Here is a 23,045-nt window from a genome sequence, read left to right as displayed (position 1 = left end):
CAAATGAGTGAGATCATGAGATATGAATCTTTCTCTGATTGGCTTATTTTGCTTAACATAATACTCTTGTTACATCCATGCTGTTGCAAATGGTAAGAATTCCTTCTTTTTTTACCACAGTGTAGTATTCTATTGTGTAGATCTTCCACAGGTTTTAATCCACTCATCTGCTGATGGGCACTTAGGCTGTTTCCAAATCTTAGCTATGGTTAATTGTGCTACTATGAACATAGGGGTGCATATATCTTTTCTGATTGGTGTTTCTAGTTTCTTGGGATATATTCCTAGAAGTGGAATCACTGGGTCAAATGAGAGTTCCATTTTTAGTTTTTTCAGGAAACTCCATACTTTCTCCACAGTGGCTGCACCAGTCTGCATTCCTACCAGCAGTGCATGAGGGTTCTTTTTTCTCTGAATCCTCACCAGCACTTGTCATTTGTTGATTTGTTGATGATAGTCATTTAGATATGTATGAGATGGTATCGTATTGTCATTTTAATTTGTAACTCTCAAATGATCAGTGACTTTGAGCACGTTTTCATATGTCTCTTGATTTTCCTTATGTCCTCTTTTGAAAAGTATCTATTTAGCCCTGTTGCCCATTTTTTATTAGGTTGTTTATCTTTCTTTTGTTAAGTTGTGAGTTCCCTGTAAATGTTGGAGATTAAACCCTTATGGGTGATAAAGTTGGAAAATAGGGTCTCCCATGCAGTGGGATTTCTTGTTTTGTTAGTGGTTTCTTTTGCTGTACAGAAACTTTTTATTTTGCTGTAGTTCCATTTGTTTATTTTCTCTAGTTTCCATTGCCCTAGAAGCTGTATTAGTAAAGATATTGCTTTGGCATATGTGTGAGATTTTGCTGCCTGTGGATTTCTCTAAGATTTTTATGGTTTCCCATCTTATGTTTAACTCCTTTATCCATTTTGAGGTTTTTTTTGTGTATGGTGTAAGTTGGTGGTCCAGTTTCACTTTTTTGCACATATCTGTCTAATTTTCTCAACACCATTTATTCAAGACTGTCTTGACTCCATTGTATGTTTTGCCTCCTTTATTAAATATTAATTGAGCATAGTAGTTTGGGTCGATTTCTGGGTTCTCTATTCTATTACATTGGCCTATATGTCTTTTCTTGTGCCAGTATTAGGCTGTTTTGAGAACAGTGGCTTTGTAATGCAGCTTGATATCTGGTATTGAGATCCCTCCTACTTTGTTCTTCTTTCTCAGGATTGCTGTAGCTATTCGGGGTCTTTTTTTATTTCAGATGAATTTTTGGAGAGTTCACTGTAGGTCTGTGAAATATGCCATTGGTATTTTAATGCAGAATGCACTGAATCAATAGATTGCTTTGGATATTATGGAGATTTTAATTATGTTGATTCTATGAATCCTTGAATACTTTATGTTCTTTCATCTTTTTTATGTCTTCCTCTATCTTTTTTTTTTCTTTTCAGTTTCCTGTAGTTTCCTGAGTACAAGTCTTTTATCTCCTTAGTTAAGTTTATTCCTAGGTATCTTAATTTTTTTGGTGTGATGGTAAATGGGATTTTTTTCATCTCTCTTTCTGAAGTTTACTATTGGTGTATAAAAATGCCATAGATTTCTGGGTGTTAATTTTGTATCCTGCTACATTGCCGAATTCATTTATTAAGTCTAGCAATTTTTTGATGGAGTCTTTAGCGTTTTCTATGTGCAATATCATGTCATCTGTGAATGACAGTTTTACATCTTCTTTTCCAATTTGGATACCTTTTATTTATTCTTCTTGTCTAATTGCTATGACTAGCACTTCTAATACTATGTTGAACAGGAGTGGTGAAAGTGGGCATCCCTGTTTTGTTCCTGTTCTTAAGTGAAATGGTTTTAGTTTTTGCCCACTGAGTATGATGTTGGCTGTAGATTTGTCATATAAGGCTATTCAATACGTTTTTAAACAGTGACAAGTGTAATCTTAAACTAAATTAGACCCTGTTACTTTCCTGTTTGAAATCTTCATGACCCTAAAACCTTATGATATATCCTATTAACCCCTGCTACCTTCTCTAACCTCATCTCTCCCTTACTTTCCTTATCACTCTATAGCTATTCTGGTCTCATTTTATAGATAGTTCCTTGATCAAGTCAGTCACTTCCTTCTTTTTACAGTTTGGCACATCTTGTTCCTCTATTTGGAACTCTTTTGTCTGGCACACTGTCTTATTTTTTACTCCCTTTTTATGTCTATTCTAAGTATTTTCTGACATTCAAGAATATTTTTCTGCCATTTTTTCTTCTCCATTTTTCTCTTCCTATCTTCCAAGGAAACTTCAGTGTTGGCCACAAAATACTGTGACTCAATCACCATGTTTACACGCACATGACCTTTATTACCCTCACATGTCTATCAGTGAGTACTTCTTCTCCTAAATCTTGAACCCTGAAACCCCAAAGTGTGCACAGCCTGTTGTCCCCTCTTCTATGCCTTAATCCCCATAAACCCATACCTTCTATGATTCTCAGTCTTTCTACGCACTTTTATTCCAGCTTATGAGTATCCCCCTTGCTATTTTTCTGATTTATATTCCTCATTCCATTGAGTCACCCACATTTGATTTTCACACCTCAGCCCTAACTAACCAAACCTTCCTTTTTCACTGCTCAAGATTACTAAGCACTGTTGGAGAAAATCCCACAATCATGCTGATGACATCCCACCTTATTTCTGCTCAACAAACCCTTACTGATCCCAATGTGTCTCTCTTGCCACACAGCTACTGTACAATTACAACTCCTTTACTGCTTTACTTAAGGCTCCAAATTTATTCTAGACTTTTCCCTCTGAAGTCTTTACAGCTAAATACATAAAGCAAAGACATGTGTTCCATCAATGACTCCTTTTGCTTCCTTCTCCTCTACCTTTAAATGACCCCGTAACTTCTTTCACCTAAAAATGACACTTTATCTATAGGAATTTGGTCATTCTTATCTCAGATAGAACAGTATCCCTCTGCCTACCCAAAGATAACATATGTTTTCAAAAAACAATTAGTTGTACCTTTCTTAGACAGGTTTTATAAGAATGATGAGTATATTTATATGTAAGGTATATTTATATGTAAGGTATATTTATATGAAAAATTAAAAATGAGTTTTCTCAAAATGACAAAAGTTTAAAAAAATCTATACTTTTAATATCCACTAAAAACCACTAATAACATATTGGTAGACACATATTCTAGGATTTTTCCATATATATATATATATTGCAAAGTGAGATCACAACATATTGTATTTTATTTTCTTTACTGAAAGATGTATTGCAAAGATCTTTTCTTTTCAAAATACTATTGTATTCCTTGATGTGGCTATAGCTACCACATATATTTAACCAGTATCCAAGGAAGGACTCAAAGATTTGAACTCTAGGTACTTTTCTCACTCCTCACTCCTCCTTCCCACGTATTCTCTATTCTTCTCTAGCCTCAATTTTCTTTTCCAAGCATTTTTTCACTTTAGCTCACAGACATGCTTGAGTCCCCTCCCACCATCCTCTAAAATCTCTTCTACTCTGCCTCCTTCTCATCAGACATTACAACATATCTTTTCTTAGTACAAAATTATTTCACAGAAATAATAATCTACCTTTACTGTATCACCTTTTACTGCTTCTAGTTATTTGGCCTGCTGAAATCTGGCATTCTCTTCCTACTTGTTTGTTGAAAATGCTTCCTCTCCACACTCACCTATCCCTTTAAACTCCTTTTCTACAAATTACCAGTCAGATGAGCTACCAAATCTACCAGTACGGTGATCACTCATCAAATGCAGATCTCCTGATGACTTCTCTATGCAGCAGCTTCCAGATAAATGCAATGTAATATAGCAAACTTTGAGACATTGTAAATGCAACTCCTAAAGTTTATAAGTGAAAACAGGCATCTCTTATTTCTAGACTAAGAACTTTTTGTAGTTTTGAGATGTGCTTGTTTTGTTTTTTATTTTGGAAACATGATACTGTGACAACACTAAACACAAATGTTTACACACATCTCTGATTTAAGATAAACTTCTAGAAGTGAATTACTACATTAAACAGTATTTTAAATTAGTAGCTTAACTTATAAACATCAAAGAAGTTTCTTGTCAATAGAACATTCTATAAATGTATATGATTATAATTTCTTGTTGTTGTTTTTTTTTTCTTCTCTTTTTCATATCCCCATTTTTAAGGACTGTAATTTTCATTTGGAGAGCACACTTTTAATGAAAGAGGAGCTTTTCTGAGGATATTGTATTAATATTTGCAATCATCAATTAAGCGGCAAAGTGTCTTTCCTTTTTGCTGATTCTTTTTCTGAGAGGGAAAGAGTGTGGTGCATAGAAGAGGAAGTACCACTTGGCTAGGCAATGGACTTGTGCTCCTGGACAAGAATCAGCTAATGTGGAAGGCTGGGAATGAGGAGGAAGAATGATCCATGCCAGCCTCATTCATCAGTCATGCAATCTGCCCAACTGCAAGGGAACAGCAACTCACCCAGAACTCTGTACGGGGGCTGCCCTCACCAGCATGCCACATCACAGTTTCCATTGACTGGTTCATGTATCAACATTTGGGTTAATTAGTCACAATATTCAGGAACTAAGGGTATAAGCCAGAGGCATGCCCATTCCCATGGAGAGACTGCTGCTCAGAGGAGAGAGGTTCAGGGGTTTACCCCATGCAGCTGGCTGGCTCCAGGATGATTGTCAGGGGACTGGAGTGATTCAGCCATAGAACAGCAGGCAGTAATTTCACTGCCGCTTTTTATCTGTCTCTCTCTCCATTGAATGCTGCTGGCTGTTAGCAGAGGCCTGAATGGGAAGGCGGGAGAGAACAAATGGGGTAGATGGGAAAGCACTTTGAATAATTCCCTTAGTTGAATTCAGATGAACCTCTTCTTAAGAACCTTGGTGACTGCCCAGGCCCAGCTGGCAGACTGGTTTTAATTGAAACACAAAAGCTTTTGGAAAACTTGGGACCAGAAATATAGGTACACCCCATCTCCACCTCTCTCTTTTCATTGAGGACTTCTTGATCCATTTATTCTTTTTCTTCAGAGTGGATTTGAGGGCAAGGCAGTATATATTAGTAAATGCCAGAACTACCATCTTCTCTGTTAACTCTCAAAACAGTGGTTAAATGTTGGTGCATTTTCACAAAAGCCATTATTTCGAAGATTTATCTATTCAACGAATAAGTTTTTAGAATGCAACAGTGGTCCAGGAGGTGTTGCTCAGTCATTGAGCATCGACTTATGAACCAGGAGGTTATGGTTCAATTTCTGGTCAGGGCACATGCCTGGGTTTCAAGCTTGATCCCTAGTGAGGTGCATGCAAGAAGCAGCCAATCAATGATTCTCTCTCATCCTTGATGTTTCTATTTTTCTCTTCCTCCCTCTTCTTCTCTGAAATCAATAAAAATATGTTTTTAAAAATAAAAAACACAACAGTGATCTACCTCTTTCTCTAAAGGTTCCTAATGCATTCCTTCTTCTCTGTTAACAAAAAGAGCCTTTTTACAAATCTAGCCAGAGAACCAGAAGAAAAATTTTAAAGTTATCCAGGTTGACTCTCAATAGGAGATTGGGTCTCTCATGTCCAGTGACTAGCCAGCTGCTCATTGAGTGAAGAGCAATCCCTCCCTTCCAGAACAGCCTATTCCCAATTTGGACAGTTCTGTCTCATCATCCTATACCTAAGCCACACTTTGTATAGCTAGACTTTCCATTTTAATTGTTTTAGCCACAGAGTATGAACTTGCTTTTATCTACATTGCATTTCTTAATACATTGTGGACTTCCTTGGTGTTCTTGCTGAATCTTCCCATTAGAGTTTAAATATTCTCAGTAAGGTTGTTTGTCTGTTATTTCATTCATCAAATATTTATTTAACAATACTATGTGCCAAACAAGGCACCACAAAACAAATATGAACACAGTTCCTGCTTTCTGGAAGCTCAGTTTGGAGGAAAGATAGAATCATAAACATATAACTTCAAAATGACACAGTGCATTGCATAAATAGCATAGAAATCTATAAAAACTCAAAAGAGGAATTACTCAGAAAAGAAGAGCTGGGGTGATATTTAATATTTTCTAGAACAGATGCCTTCTGAGCATTTCTTAGAAAATGAGAAGAAATGGACCAGACAAGGGGAAGTTGGGAAGTTTCTGGTAGAGGAAGCATCATGAGTAAAGACCCAGAGAGAAATTATAGTATGGAATAGGGAAGAAAGAGCCAGCAGTTCAGTGTTCCTGTGGGTCAATGTGTAAAACTAGGAATAAGGAAAATAGATTAAGAGCTAGATGTTGACTACTTTTGTCAAATGACAAGTTTGAGCACTCTCTTCCAAAATATTGATATTGTTAGGAGAAAGCATTTGCATATCTCCCCAAATCTACCTCTTTTCCCTATCCCCATTAATGAAGAAATTATTATCCTTGAATTGCCAATTCTAGTAAGACCAATATACTCCAGTCAATGTTCTTGGAGCTAGACCCAAATTATATTGAAGATACTTACCTTTCTTTCCAAAATCCCTAGATCTTAGATAAACTGCCTTATAAATCACCTAAATGCTATCTTGGTGGCTATACACATGACAGTGTGGTTGATCACCAGATGCCAGATTATCACTGCCTTTTCTGCTTTGTATTGAATTCCATGAAGGCAAAAGTCATCCCATCCTAATCCCTGTCTTTAACTTCAAGAGGTCACATAGCAGCAGCCATCCAATATCAGTAAATACGTAAAACCAAAAATGAATTTATATACATTCTGCTCTGGAAATCTCATGAGAAAGACTCATCCAATCTGACTCTCCTTCCTTTCTTTGTTACAGCCTTACTGTCTGTTCTTCAGGCCTGGCATCCCCTTTCTCGGAGTTTTGCATATGTTCTTCTATCTGCTGGAACTTTCTCTCCTTCTCCCTAGCTCTCATACTGACCCCCTTAAAAGTAACTAACTGCTATTTTCCTTCAGGAAAAGTCCCTATGCTTGGTTCTCCTGTTACTCAGTCCTGTGCTCTGTACTTCCCTCTCATGTGCCTCATCAATTAACATGTTCACTGCTGTAGTGCCATGTCCTCATCTAGTGCCAGGCATAGAAATGGTGTTTAATAAAGAGTAGTTAAATTCATGATTACATGACTGCTACCAGTAATATCTCTGTTCAGTGAACATAGGAATTTTTCAAAAGAACAAACAAAATTTGATAGGTGTTAGAAGTAAAAAGTTATGGGATTTTTGTTACTGTGGTTAATTATTAATTTAAACTTCTCAATGTAAATGTGCAATTCTGAACACAACCCTCTGAAATTTAGATTTTTATTAATTCAATCCATAAAATTTGCTAAACATTACATTGATGTCTGCCATGGTACACTGTCAATTTATAGCTGACCTTATCTTAACATTGAACTTTTTTGACTAATTGCATGCCCTAATTAACTTTTGTGCATTAACTACTTAGTTCTTAGTCCTTATCTCTTTTTACCCAAGAGCAGAATTTAATCAAATGATTATAAATTTATTAAGCTCTCTTTGTCATAAGAGTATATAGAGAAATTAAATATCCAGTGACAAGGGACTATATAGATAAATCGTGGTATATGACCTTGATGAAATATTGTTTAGTAATTTAAAATGAGTAATTATAAAAATAATAATAAAATAAAATGGGTAATTATGAAGACTACCTAGTTGTATGGAAATAATTTAAAATATAATTCAAATTAGGGAAAAAATCTGAATGCAATATGGAAATGCAATATAGCAATGGAGATAAATATTAAGAAATATGTAAATTAGAAATATATAAATTAAGAATAGCCTACATAATAAAGAGCTAATATGTTAATTAGACCAGATGTTGGAAGGACCTTCTAAAATGATCTTCCACATGACCAGTTGGCGGGCGCCATGGGGCTGTGAGGGCCAAGCCCCTTGCAGAATTTCGTGCATTTAGGCCCCTACTATAAAATAAGAAATGTCAAATAAGAAAAATGTAAAATAAGAAACAAGTAAAATAGAAATATATTTAATATATTAAGAAATACATTAAGTAAGATTTGTGAATTTCAGGGAGACTTTGTCATACAAATTTCAAAGGGTTATATGTACACTTAAGATGAAAGCTTTATTAGAATATAAACTATTCAAATTTACCTGCTTCAGAATTAATGCATTCCTTTTTTATATCTACTGCAAATAAAAACCTGCCTATAACTACAAGGTATATTACATTTATTACGACTATGGTAGGGACTCTGACTTCAGAAGTCCAAGTTTCTTGGTACATAGGAACACAGTTATTTTATGGGTAAACATGTCAGAGCAACAATACTGACAATAATGAAATGTAAATACCACAAATTCACTATACTACCAAATCAAATATTTTTATATAACTCCTTTCTTCTATTCTTTGTTCACATTTATAATTAGAACAATTGACAGTAATAATTTTTGTACTTTCTATATTCCTCAATTTGTAAGCTTTTATTTTCTACTTTAAAAATGATCATTTTAATTGCTCCATAAAGGAAACATTTCTTAAAGGCAAAAATATATGGCCCTTGAATGCTTGCAATGCAGAGACAAACCTGAGTATTTTTCCTGACCTTCCTTTGTCTGCTGATGGTGCACTTTATAGCCTTGCACACAAGGCTGTTATCACCTGATTTCCATTTAAGTAGTAAGATGATAACACAGAGTGCAAGGGGGACTAGGTGTGGGTGACAGCTACATCATTTAATATCTACTTATTGTTTCTACAGGGGAATTCTGGCCTGGGATTCAGTATTGCCGGAGGGACAGATAATCCCCATATTGGAGATGACCCTGGCATATTTATTACGAAGATTATACCTGGAGGTGCTGCAGCAGAGGATGGCAGACTCAGGTAAAGAACTGAAATGTTAGAATTATTTGGAACGTAAATATGCCATATCAGTGAGCTACATTTGTCCCTTTGGAGAATAGTAAGTCTACAAAAGTTCTGTACTTCAAAGAGAAGGCTGTTAAAGTAAGCTTTCTGAAACAACTTTGCAGATCTCTCATTATTAATTGAATTTCAAGTAGTATTTAATTTGCGTATGGCTACCTATTCAGTAGTGGTCCAGGCACCGTGACAAGAGGGTGCAGATATGTCTTTTGCTCCATGGAGTCTTCAGTGTGGTTGGACAGAAGAATCCTATGAGCTGATGAGAAAATAATAAAATGTATAGAAAAATAATATATTTTAAGTAATATTAGCAGATAATGCAATGTTATAGATACTCTGTACATTTATAGATTCAGAAGCTATTTATAAGGTCTTTGGTAGGAGTTTGGACAGCATCTATAAAACTGTTGCAAAGGAATATTCCCTTCTGCGTCTTAAAAAAATAATTAAGCCCAGCCAATGTGACTCAGTGGTTAAGTGTCAACCTATGAAACAGGAGGTCATGGTTGATTCCTGGTCAGCACACATGCCTGGGTTGTTGGCTGCATCCCCAGGAGGAGGTATGTAGAAGGCAGTTGATAAATGATTTTCTCTCATCATTGATGTTTCTCTCTCTCTTTCCCTCTTCCTTCCTCTCTGAAATTAATTATGTATATGTAAATGTATATGTACAGTAAAGTTTCACTAACCCCACAAATGTGGATGAGAACAGAGGGAGAAAGAGCAAGTTGTCCCAACAAAGAGGGAGACAAAGCAAAGTTGGCTTGGATGATGGCCACAAGGTGAGATTAAGTAGTTGGATGGAGTGAAGCCAGATGCTGCTCAGGTGAGAGTAGTAGCTGCTTGAGTCAGGGTCCCTCTCTTTGAAGAACTGAAGATTATTTGGGGAATGAAGTGTTACCCAGATAGGACAATTGGTAAATAAAATAAAATTCTATCTGAGGTCAAAACACTAGCAACAAGAGATTGTGAATTGGAGACAATTAGGAGACATTTCCTTGGGAAGAAAATAATGTCCTCATGTTATTTTAGCACCGCTACCAGATTGTAAATCCTCTCAGACCAGGCAGTTATATATAAAAGTGGATCAATAAATTCTTGCTGAAAGAATGAGTTTTTGAATGAGTGAATGAATGAAAGAACTGAGAAGAGGAAGGAGGAATGGTAAATTAATGAGGGGAGGGTAAAGTACAATCTAAGTCCTTTTAAGTATAACTTTAGCTTGCATGGAGCCACTGTGAGGACAATGACCCAAATAGCAGCAATGTAAGCTTTGTTGGCCTTACTCAGGCTGTTGGCCTTCCTCCATTTAGCATAAGTGAGCGCACTTACTGTTTTCCTTAGAAGGCAGCTAAGGACACTTTTGTACTCTACTCAATTCTTCTGATGAACTGATTACTTTTGACAGCTGCATCTTTGCAGCTTGTGGAAGAGAATTACAATTTTCTCCCCCAGGTAAATACATCTGCATCTTCTCTCAACAAGAAAAGAAATGAGTGACTCTCAGGAAACACGTGCTTTTTGACAATAGGATTTTCAAGCTGATTTGAGGACATTAATTACTGAGAGAGGAAATATCTGTGCTCCAGAGTGAACAATTTGAAATAGATGCTGTGTCATTCTGTGAGCCATGATGGGGATTGGATTTGCTAATACTGGATGCCGGATAAGCTCCATTACAAAGGTTTAGGAATAGAGCTGTTAGAGGATCATTCAGAAATCGATGGGCCACAATCATGAATTTTTACTCTATGTTACGTGCTTTGCCTACAGTTAAGAATGAAAAGTGGCATCTCTGAGAGTGCCACCATTCTTTGCCTGCGAGCATTGGTGACCACAGTATGCCCACAGAGATAAAAGGAAGTTCTGCTATTCTGGAAGCAGCATTCTATAGTTGTAGAGAGAATACACATGATGATAGCCTATATTTATTCAGCTTTTTCACATGTGGGGCATTGTGCTAAGATAGATAGATAGATGATAAATAGATATTAGATGTAAATAAAATATAGATAAACACAGATACACACGCATCTATACTGACAAAAGTATGTACTATTATTGTGGCTATTATAATATGGACTCAGGAAATTTAAGCTTAAAGACTTTTAGAAGATTATTCAGCCAGCTTTGCATACATACAAAAACTAGTCCCAGATGTCACTTATGTACTATATTCTCTGATCTCTCATTTAATAATAGAATCCTCTATATCACTTGGTCTCTGCCTAAAAACTCCCAAAGGTAAACTTTTCACAATGTTAAGGGAAAACTCTAATCAGTATAAAATTTGTTATTTTTCTATCGAGCCACAATTTTCTTCCTTGTGACCTCTATTCATTGGTCTTTGTATTGGCTCAATAAATTTTAGCAATATTTCTCTTATCTCCATCTCTATCTCGCAGTAGACTTTTTTCTCCTCTTGCCTCAGTGTCTTCCTCTTTTTCTCTATGATGTTCTAGTTGCTTCCATCTTATTCTTTCTAACTTTCTTTCAGGTTCTTTTCATCCTCTATCTCTTTCCCTCAGCTTCCCTTTCCTATCTGTTTACATCTCTTTTTCTCTTGGTCATAATATGGGATTAAAGCACATTTAAAAATTGATATGATACTAAAAATGTTTCTAAGTTTTTATTCCCAAGTTTCTACAGACAACTGAATCTTCAGTGTTTCCCTCATTTTAAAAAAGTAAATACACAAAGCCTAGGGTTTATTTGATTTTTACTTGACTAGTTCTTTGGTCTTTCCTGTGGGTTACAAACTTTTAAAACTTTTAAATGTATCCTTTCCATTATAAATTACATTTTTTATAGTTAAATAATATTAAAAATTGCAGATAAACTAAAGCCCAGAAAAGTGAGAAGATGGGTTACTTCAATGTAGAGTAGTAATCTGGACTCTACATTAGTCAAAATATAATAGATCAATAATAATAATAGCCAAGACCAATGTAGTGCTTCAATGTACCAAATACTTTTCTGACATTAACTAATTTAAAATCTATAATAATTCCATTAGACTATACTTTCATTATTCCCATTTTTTGGATAAGATCATTGAGGAACTGAAAAACTAAGTAACTTGCTTGTAAATGTTGGAGCCAGAATTTAGACCCAGGCAGTCTGGCTCTAATGATTTTGTCTTTAAGTTCTATCTTGTACTACAGACCCAGATGAGGTAAGAGGTGAGTTTCTCCCTAATTAGGTGAGGCTCCAAACTGAACTCAGCTCTGTCTCAGTGATTGCTCCAGAAAAGTGATGTGGGAGAAAGAGCATACTATTTAGAGTCAGAGGATCTGGGTTTCAAGTTATATTTTCTAGCTATGTGACCTTCTTTTTAAGCTCTCTTTCCTCAAGTTTCCTCCCTGGTAAATTGGAAATAGGAGCATATTTCTCTGGACGCTGAGGTAAGAATTAAATAAAATTATAGATATGAAGGAGTTGTGTAAAATTCATAGGCCGTCAACACAACTCAGTGTGCAGAATACTGAACTTGAGCCTCATGTCGATGACAGCTAGGAAGGTATCCTTATGATAGACAGAATTCTAAGATGATCCCCAGTGACCCACATCTTTTTCTCATTCCTTCCCTTTGAGTGTGGGCAGAGCCTTTGAGTATAATGGAATATCTCTTCTGTGGTAATATTACTTTATTTTGGAAAAGAGATTTCCCACAGATATAATTGAGGTCTCTAACCAGTTGATTTTGAATTAGTCAACAGGAAATTATCCTGTGTTGGCCCAGGTTAACCCAGTGAGAACTTTAAAAGCAAACAGATGGTCTTACTGGCCTGGATAAAGCAAACTTCCATGTTGTGAGAAAACCTATAGAAAGAGTCACATGAAAAATACCTGAGAGTAACCTGTAGAAGCTGATAGCAGTCCCCAGTCCTTTAGGAGCTGACAGCAGTCCACATCTGGCATGATGGGAGTTGGCAGTCATATAGCTGAATTCTACCAATAGCCATTTGAGCTCAGAGAAGGATTCTGAGCTCCCAAAAGAAATACACGCAGGTGAAGCTTTGACTGGAGCCTTGTGGGACCCAGAGTAGAGGACTTTAATAAGCTGTCCTCAGACTCCTGACCCACTGAAATGCTGCACTACTAAATATATATTGTTTTAGACATTAAATATGTGGTAATTTCTTACACAGAAATGAAAAACTAATATGGACACCATGAAATTCTGAACCCTGAATTCACTTATGGCTGGGCTGCAGATTGGTTTTCCCATTAAAGTTCTTGTCAGTACTACCATACTCTAAACCTCAGAAACACTGCTCAGGCCTTATGACTAGTCTCAGGCCCTTCACACACCTAGAAGCAAAAATAGTCAGAAAAAAAGAGAGGACCAAGGTCAGAAATAGGGAAGAAACCAGTACCCCCAGGGACAACAGACACAGGAACCAGTTGAGATGTGTTTTTACATGTGGTGGCTGAAGATGAGAGACTAAGCTGGCATAAGGGAGAGAGCCAGAGCCTAAGGAGAAATGGAAGATAAAAGCTAAGAGAGCATATGGTGGTTTGGATGAATTTCTCTGAAGTGGTCTTTTTCCCATGCAACCCTTTTTTTTTTTTTTTTTAAATATAACTCCTTGTGCATGTGTGTTTATGGATATAATAATTATTCTTGTAATATATGTATAAAATTCAGAAAAGTAGACAAACTACACAAAACTCAACACATTGATTTTTACACTAGAGTCAATGACTGTTAACATATTTTGTACATTTATTTCTGCTATTTGTTTTTGCTATTTTGCTTTTTATTTAGTTTAGCTTATGCTCTCATATTTAACATTTGTTTAATTTTTTATAAACTTATTTCATAAATCTTTCCCTATGTCATTAAAAAACTTTAAAAAATATTTAATTGCTATTTAATAATATATTTACTATTTATATTGTTAGGAATTTATGGTATTTTTATTTTCTTAACATCTACACTAATAAAAGAAAATATGCAAATTGACCATACATCTGCAATGAACACTAGCCAATCAGGAGTGAGTAAACAAATTAACCCAACAAAGATGGAAGGTTAATTTGCATAGATGGGCATGAAGCAAAGACTGAAGGCTCCAGCCGGAACAAAGACTGAAGACTAAAGAAGACTGAAGACTGAAGACAAAGGCTCCTGGGAAGCCAGTAGTGAAGCCAGAGGAAGAAAAGCCTATTTTACATGAATCTTCATGTAACAGGCCTCTAGTTTTTAATAACTAGCAATCTTTTGGAAGATACCATTTCTCAACATTTCTTTAGGATATATATTTTTTAAATATATTTTATTGATATTTTACAGAGAGGAAGAGAGAGGGATAGAGAGTTAGAAACATCAATGAGAGACAATCATTGATCAGCTGCCTCCTGAACACCCCCTACTGGGGATGTGCCTGCAACCAAGATACATGCCCTTGACGGAATCGAACCTGAGACCTTTCAGTCCACAGGCCGATGCTCTATCCACTGAGACAAACCGGTTTCGGCTAGGATATATTTCTAATAGTAAAATTTCTGAACCAAAAATACAAACCTTTTAAGGAATTTTTACACACATTGCTAAATTTCTTTCCAAAAATATTATACCAAATTCTATATCCACTGACAATTTTGAATTGGGCCTCTTTTATTATAGGTTGTCAGTATTGAGTGGGATTACATATATATAATTCTGGGCTATTTACTGAGGCAAACAATAGTATATTTCTTTGCTTTAATTTTTTTTCATTAACAGTAAGATTGAACTTTTTAAAAATGTTACTAAGACAATAAAGATAATTGTTTTAAAAAGATAGAATTAAAATGTTATTGTCATTTGTATTTTTAATTCTAGAAATAGTCATTCAAATTTGATAGCATTACCTACCTTTAAAGTAAGAACATTTTGAAAAGAACACTAGATTTTCTTCCAGAATAAAATGGATATATTTCCATGCCTTAAAGTACGATTTTTATTTCTGCTTTTGAATCAACCATAAAAATGCCCTCTGTGCGGCTTCAAGTCCCTGGATTGCTGAGGACCAATATTGGCCTGTCATCCTGGGGAAGAGCTATCACATGACAACCTCCGCCTGGTGATGCAGCAGTGACATTTACACCGCAGTGCATTTATTAAGCCCATCCACAGCACAAAAGCAGCATGTAGGAGCAGGCAGAAAAGATGGCTGCTTGCCAATTTCCTGACAAGGGACACAATTTAATCTCTTGGCCCTCAGCACAATCATTTCTACTCCCAGACAAGATGGAAAAAAACAAGTTTCCTCTAAGTCCACTGCTTCAGTTATTCCCTCTGTGTCTGTTTACAGGTAAGGTTGGATTTGTCCTGATGAAAGCCAAGATAACATACATGTTGATTTCAAACAAGAATGCTTATCACACTGAGGTTTCATTATATTGATCAAAGATGAGAGGTCAAAGACCAATGTTTTAAGAATACAATCTCTGTGTATAAACTACTCCATTGCCCTTTGGCTGTCATTTGGCAGTTTACTCTTTTGATTTTTTAAAATAATTTATATCCATTAACTCTCTAGTGATTTTAAAATAAGAACATGAGGAGAGAGAGAGGGGGAGTGAAAGAAAAGGGACAAAGGAAAGGGAAAGAAGAAGAGAAATGATTGGTGATCATCAGTAGCTGAAGATCTCACACAACTTGAAAATGGATAAGGCAATCTTAAGCTCAAACATTGTCTGTGCCAATGAAAAGCACCAAGCAGAAGAAAGGGAGCAACTACCAAGCAGCATAGTGTGAAACTTATGCCCATGCCTCACTTTCAGATTGTTTAAGGACATAAATGGTTCTCAGTTAGTGAAAGAGCATGAGATGGCTAAATCCTTGGAGTTCCTCTTCACATTGAACATTCATGAGTTTGGATGTTTGCAAACGAAAACCTCATGAGTCACCAAATCCAACCTGTCAGTTTCCACTGCCACCCAACTGATTGTTGTACCAAATGACTATGATTATGCTATATTTTCCATTGGAAAACAGAAACTCTCAGTGTCTTCAAAGCCACTTGAACTTTATTTTCATCATTTTTTGAAGCCAAAGCAGCACATAAGCCCAACTGCTGACATGATCAATCCTATATCAAGAGCTAATATGCTAATTAGTTCAAATAGCCGAACCACCATCCAGACATTCTTCTGGATGACCATCTGAACAACCTTCTGGACAATGCCAAGCTGTGGGGGCCGGCCAAGGTAGCTGGGTCTGTGAGGGCTGGCCGAGGCTGTGAGGAGCTGCAAGGGCCAGCCAAGGCAGCTGGGGCTGCAAGGGCTGAGCCCATTGCACAAATTTCATGTATCGGGCCTCTAGTTTCTTCATGAGAAGGGACTTCATTATGCAGTGCGAATTACAAGAACACCCTCCTTAGAAAAATGTTTGGTTGGGATATCAGTGGTCTTATTCTTATGGAATATTTCCTTCTGTCTCTGCCCACAAGAATGAAAATGGATGAGAGGGAACAGCTTTCTGTCCTTTAATTTTCTCCATCAATATCAGCTTTAAATGTGTTGACATTCTTCTTTGAGAAGAAAAAAATAGCTTAGCAAGCAGCTCCATAGTGACTGGTAATGACAAGTTCCCAACAATTTAGAACTACACAGGAAAATTGCTAAACAAGAATAATTTCAGCTATGCATCTGGTAGAACACCAGGTACCTACATACAGTCATCGCTGGAAAAGCATCTACAACAGTTTTCCTATTTTGGTCAACTCTTATGTAATCTAAACAGAGGAATCCTTCTGTGGTTTAAATGAAATAGTCTTATGGCAAATAAACTCCCCCACCCCCCACCACGTTTTTTTTAAACAAATTGTGCCAGGACTTCTGAATATGCACATGCAAAAGAATTAAGATGGGACCCTACCTCATATCACACACAAAAATTAACAATGTATATCACAGACCTAAATGTAAGTTAAAACTATAAAACTTTTAGAAGAAAACATAGGAGTAAATCTTCAGGACTCTGGATTAGGCAATAGTTTCTTTATTTGACACCAAAAACACAAGAACATCCCTGGCCAGTGTGGCTTAGTGATTTGGGTGTGGTACAGTGCACCAAAAGGTTACTACTTCAATTCTCAAGCATATGCTCAGGTTGCAGGCTATGTGTACCCCCAACTATGTGCCTGCAGGAGACAGCTGATCAGTGCTTTTTTTCTATCTCTCTAGCTATCTTCCTTTCTCTCTAAAATAAATAAAAACATACTTTTAAATCTTTATTTTAAGCACAAGAACAAAAGAAAAAACAGATAAAATTTTCATCAAAATTAAAACATTTATGTCTCAATGGACATTGAGCTCTGGCAAGGTTTTCTCAATGGTTAGAACGTAAGCCGATGGACCGAAGGGTCTTGGGTTCAATTCCTGGTGATGGGCATGTACTGGGTTGCAGGTTCCATTCCTGGCCCCAGTCAGGGCATGTGCAGGAGGCAACAAGTCAGTATTTCTCTCTCTCTCTCTCTCTCTCTCTCTCTCTCTCTCTCTTGCATTTCCCCCACACGCTTTTTGTAAAAAAAAAAGTATATCATCAAGAAAATAAAAAATAACCCACAGAATGGGGAAAATTTTTTGCAGTAATATATCTGATAAGAAACTTGTATCCAGAATATATAAAAAAAAAAAATTTACAACTCAACAATAGAAAGTGAAATAACCTAATTTAAAAATCAGCAAAAAACTGTATTAGTTTCTTATTGCTGCTGTAACACATTACTGCAAACTTAGAGACACAAATTAGCACAAATTTATCTTATCATTCTATGGGTCACAAATCTAAAATCAGCCTTAACTGGAATAAATTCAAGATCTTGACAGGGTGGTTCCAGATAATTCATGGGAGAATCAATATTCTTGCCTTGTCTTAGCTGTTTCAAGGCACCTGAATTTCTTAGCTAATAAGTCTTTTTTTTTTTTCAAAGAGCATCAGTCCAAACTTTGCTCTGTCATATCCTTTCTCTGATTGTAACTATTCTGCTTCCTATAAAGACTTGTTGATTACATTTGACTCATGCAGATGATCCAGAATAATCTCTTCATCACAAGATTCTTAATTTAACTCCTTCTTTTTGTAAAGTCTCTTTGACCTATAATATAACATTCACAGGTCAAAAGTAAAGACTTATCCTTCCTGAAAAAGGGGGAGGGCATTATTTAGCCTACCACAGATTTGAATACATATTTTTAAAGATGATATGCAAATGGCTACCAATCACATAAAAAAATGTTCAACATTAGTATTCATTAATAAGCTGAAAATCAAAATAATAATGAGATACCATTTCACATTCAACATGGTGGCTATAATTCAAAAACTAGATAATAACAAATGTTAGCCAGATGTGGAGAAATCACAACTCGCATTCACTGCTGTGAGAAGATAAAACAGTGTAGTCACTATGGAAAACAGTTCCTTGAAATTTAAGAGTTACCACATGAGCAACAATTCTACTTCTAGCTTACTTCCAAAGAGTATTGAAAACATATGACCACACACAAAACATTTGTATATGGATGTCTATAACAACATTATTTGTAATAGCCATAAACAACTTAAATTACCATCAACAGATGAATGCATAAATTGTCATATAGGCATACAATGGACTATTATTCTACCATGAAAAGGACTAAAGCATATTACATCATAGATGAATCTTATAAATAATATTCTGAGTGAGAGAAGCAAGATACAAAAGTCATATGTTATGCAATTTTATTTTTATGAAATGTCCTGAATGCAGAAATCCATAAAGATAGAAAGTAAAGTAATGTTTTTCAGGGCCTGGTAATGAGTATGGGATTTCTTTGGGACATATGAAAATGTCTTAAAATTGTTCTAAAGATTTCACAACTCTGAGAATATGTTAAAAATCACTGTTATAAAAATATCCACTCATACTTTTTTGGCTATTCATTCTTATTTACAAAAAAACATATTCATTCTTATTTACAAATCTGAGGGATATCATTTTCTAGTTTCAGAAAGCTCACAACTTCTTTGAATTTCTGTCAAGTTACAGATATAATTCATTTGAAGTTCCATTATTTAGAAAAGTTGTTGAATCTCTTCAACAAGTAGAGAATACCTTCAGTTCAGGCTCCATGCCTTTATGATCTGAGTAATATTTAAAGTAAGCAAATATTATGCCATGCTTCCATTTCCTAGGCAAACTAGCGGATATATGACCTCTGTTCCAGATACTAAAATAGCAACAATTTATAAAAATGATTCTGAGTAAAGTTTATATTTTCAAAAATTAAAAACAAGCCGAAACCGGTTTGGCTCAGTGGATAGGGCATTGGCCTGCAGTCTGAAGGGTCCTGGGTTCAATTCCAGTCTAGGGCATGTACCTTGGTTGTGGGTACATCCCCAGTGGGGGGTGTGCAAGAGGCAGCTGATGGATGTTTCTCTCTCATTGATGTTTCTAACTCTATCCCTCTCTCTTCCTCTCTGTAAAAAAAATCAATAAAATATATATATTTTTTAAATTAGAAACAAGTCCTAGCCTGTGTGTCTCAGTGGTTGGAGCACTGGCCTGTGTACCAAAGAGTCACAAGTTGATTCCCCATTAAGGGTATGTACCTGGGTTGCAGGTGTGATCCCCAGGTCTGGACAGGGCACAGGTAGGAGGCAACTAATCACTGTGTTTCTATCATATCAATGTTTCTCTCTCTGTCTCTCTCTCTTTACCCTACTGCCTCCCTACTTTCCACTCTCTCTAAAAAAAATAAAATAAATAAATGTAAAAATTATTCTTGGATAAAGATTAACAACAGCAACAACAGAAGCCAGAAACAAATCACTGAAGTGCATTAAAATTTAAGAGAATTTATTAAAACTGAGTTTTATAAGTCCAGTAATCCAAATATAAATAAGGAAAAAAATATATTTTGATTCCTGGCAAAGGCACAATAGGATTGTTAAGACATAGATGTGATGGTTCATTTCCCTTAAGATTGCTGCATGAAGATGTAAATATTCTTTTTTAATCCCAGCCAGTGCTTTGCGTGTATATTTCTGGCACAGGTATAGACTCAAATTTACAGTTTATACTGAAAGTTAATAAGCTGAACTGCTCTGGTGAAGATAAGACAGAGACCTGGGGATTTTTGCCACTAACCAGCAATGAAACCTTGAAACAGTTACATATCCTCCTTAGTCTTAGCATCTTTCTCCATAAAATGAGTACACTAGAGGATCACTGGGGATTTTTAGTTTTAAAATCAAATTCTGATCATTTGACTTTTGTGAACAGTCTCAGATGTTCAGGTATGCTATAATCACAGCCAGAAAATCAACCCTTTGTTATGATTAAATCTGTACCTCAAAGAAGATGCAATCTTCATTACATTCCTAATAACCAAAGTTTTAAATGCTGATAAGTTATATGCGTTATTATTTATTCCTGATAGTCTCCCAAAAAGGCATGTTGTCATTCTAATATTTTGAAACTATATTCCATATTGATTTTAGCAAATTAGCTCTTTGGAAACTAGACCAAAGCAAAATGGTTTGGGAGAAGAGGATGGGGGATAGGGTGGAAGCTTCAAATTATCTTCTGGTTTCTAGTTCAATGAAAATACCTATTATTTTCAAGAATGGTTTTACTGAACAGTTATAAATCATATTATTATTTAGAAAGTCTTAATGTGGTTAGATTTGTGCAAGCATCAGATCATTGCAAATTGGCTTAATACTTAGATGTCAAAATAATAAAGATGTTAGAGATACTCACTATTAATTCAACTCCTATGCAGGGGCTGTGGCAGGTTTCACCCTAACTTGTCCAAGCCAGGCAATCTTTACTCTCAAGATATCCCTCCACCCTTCCACACACCCCACACACCCACCTTTGTACATTGCACATCAGTTTCCTAGAGGACTCCGAGGCTGGAAAGCCAGGTTAGAATGTTAAGAGTTCTGCACCAGGAAATTTCAGCATAGAGAGAGCAGACTCCAGTCGCTTCCTCATCACATCTTCCTTCTCCCAGCTCCTTCCAGAGCCATGAGGAGAATGGGGAAGGGGGAGTTGGCATGCCTGTAACGCTACAACTCCAAGCTTCATCCACATCCTCTGCAAATAGTTGTTCTTTGAACACTTGTGAGCTTTGGGTTGTACATAAATTCTGTATCATTAACCCTTAAGAATGTGAACTTGAGAAAGACATCCATAGAGCCACTGAAGTCAGAGAATCCTGGAGTATCACTGTTCTGGGAAAAGGGAGTAGACCCTAAGAGATCGCCTCTACTTGTTGACTCCCCCAGAAGTACTCATTAGTGAACATTAATCCTTTAAAAATTTATTGGAAGGTACAATATAGGAAATATATTCACTGAGTTTTAAGGCCCAGTAAAAATAAAATGAATAATATATGTATGTTATTGGTAGAGTACTTGGCTTTTAGAATTTCTCATATTAAGTTTTATGATAATCATTGTTGCCTTCAACTCAAAAAATACGGTTTTTGTTGTTTAGTTTTTTGTTTCTTTTTTATCTAATAAGAATTTATTTGCTTTAAATGGCCTAGTTATTTTTTGAAAACTTTATCTGAAGAAAGGAAAAAGAAATTTCGTATTATTTATTCATTATTTCTCATATGACATCTAACATTGTTCCTTACTCATAATAGAATGGTTTACTAAAAAGTTATAAATCATATCAGTATTTAGAAAGGCCTAATGTGGTTATATTTGTGCAAGCATCAGATCATTTCAAATTGGCTTAATATTTAGACCTTTGGAACTGATAAGAGCTGCCATTTATTAAGCTTATTTCCATTGATTTAAGTTAAAAGTGGCTGAACCAAAATTCTAACCCAATCTGTTTGATTCCAAATCCATGGTCTCCCCACCACAGTACATGGCTATGATTGTCTTCAGATCAATAATTGAATGTATACTTAAGGATCTATGAACACAGAGTCCTACCAACATCTCCTGACAGTGTTAAAAATTAAAAAATACCTAAGTTACACTCAGACTCTTTCCAGTGTGTAGTAAGTGACTGATTAGTGTGGACTGAAGGTCTAGTCACCATGTGATCTATGAAAGAAATTATAAAGATAAATAATTTTATCTTTGAAGATAATACAGTGCTAGACAGGCTATAGAATCTCAGAGGGAAGGCAGGGGAAGATGGGCAGGTGGGTGGAAAGACATCAACCAAAGAACTTAAATGCATATATGCATAACACATGAACACAGACAATAGGGTGGTGAAGGCCTGGAGTAGGGGATAAGGAGTGGGGAAAAATGGGACATATGTAATACTTTCAACAATAAAGATTTTTTTAAAAAGAAAATAATGCATGCTCAGCATAAAAAATGATAAATATAGTCTTTTATAAAGTAAATCAGCATCATTCATAATCCCATTACCAAAATATCTATTTATTACATGCTTTCATATTCAGGACAGGTTTTTATATAGCTGAACTCTTCAATCTGCCTTTTTTAGTCAGTATTACAACAGGCAGTTCTTTACAACCAAAATACTTTGCAAACATTAGTTTAAATATTCGCAGTTTCATGTCATATCAGTGTAACACTATGTAGCTTTTACCCTATTTTGGGGCCTTTATGTTGTTGATTACACTCTGCTGAACAACTTTGTGGAAAGGATTTGAAAATCTGAGAGATACTGGGGAAAATAAACAGATTAACTATCCCATTGCAAATTATGCAGGTCTGGGTTTGAAATGTGTGAAAACTGGCTCGAGTAGTACTTATTGCTTTTTTTGTTTTAACGATTAAACTAGTATAGACCAGAAGTCTTCTTTGACACTACACATGAATCACTTAAGAATAAAAATGTTTTCTGGGGAAAAACAAGCTTCCAAAGAGACATTAACATGCAGTGTCAGTGTTACTGCAATATTCTGAGTTAAGACAATTTACAAGTCAACCTCAGGCAAGTGATCTCTAATTGGTTTTTAAAGAACTACCTATTATCTGAAATCTGCCCAAACCATTTTTAGTTGTGTGAGTTAGTTTTGTATTTAGAACACAGATATTAGGGTCCCAGTTTATAATTCACAATACTTCGTACTAATTTAAACATTGATCTAACTTCTCTCTA

At 35.7% G+C, this 23,045-nt stretch overlaps 1 protein-coding gene across 17 annotated transcripts in view; it reads left to right on the top strand.

Annotated features, from left to right (window-relative positions):
- DLG2 (discs large MAGUK scaffold protein 2) overlaps positions 1-23,045 on the top strand; it is a 1,831,272-nt gene that overhangs the window by 1,298,440 nt on the left and 509,787 nt on the right. For all 17 annotated transcript variants that reach the window (XM_036427307.2, XM_036427310.2, XM_045577835.1 and 14 more), the window contains one exon: positions 8,792-8,916. In XM_036427307.2, coding sequence (XP_036283200.1) covers positions 8,792-8,916 — 125 coding nt within the window. The remainder of the gene's footprint in view (positions 1-8,791; positions 8,917-23,045) is intronic.

The sequence above is a fragment of the Pipistrellus kuhlii genome, unplaced genomic scaffold (assembly GCF_014108245.1).
Source record: "Pipistrellus kuhlii isolate mPipKuh1 unplaced genomic scaffold, mPipKuh1.p scaffold_m20_p_9, whole genome shotgun sequence".
Classification (NCBI taxonomy): Eukaryota; Metazoa; Chordata; class Mammalia; order Chiroptera; family Vespertilionidae; genus Pipistrellus; species Pipistrellus kuhlii.
The sequence above is the reverse complement of the archived record's forward strand: the minus strand, read 5'-3'. Positions and strand labels throughout refer to the sequence as shown.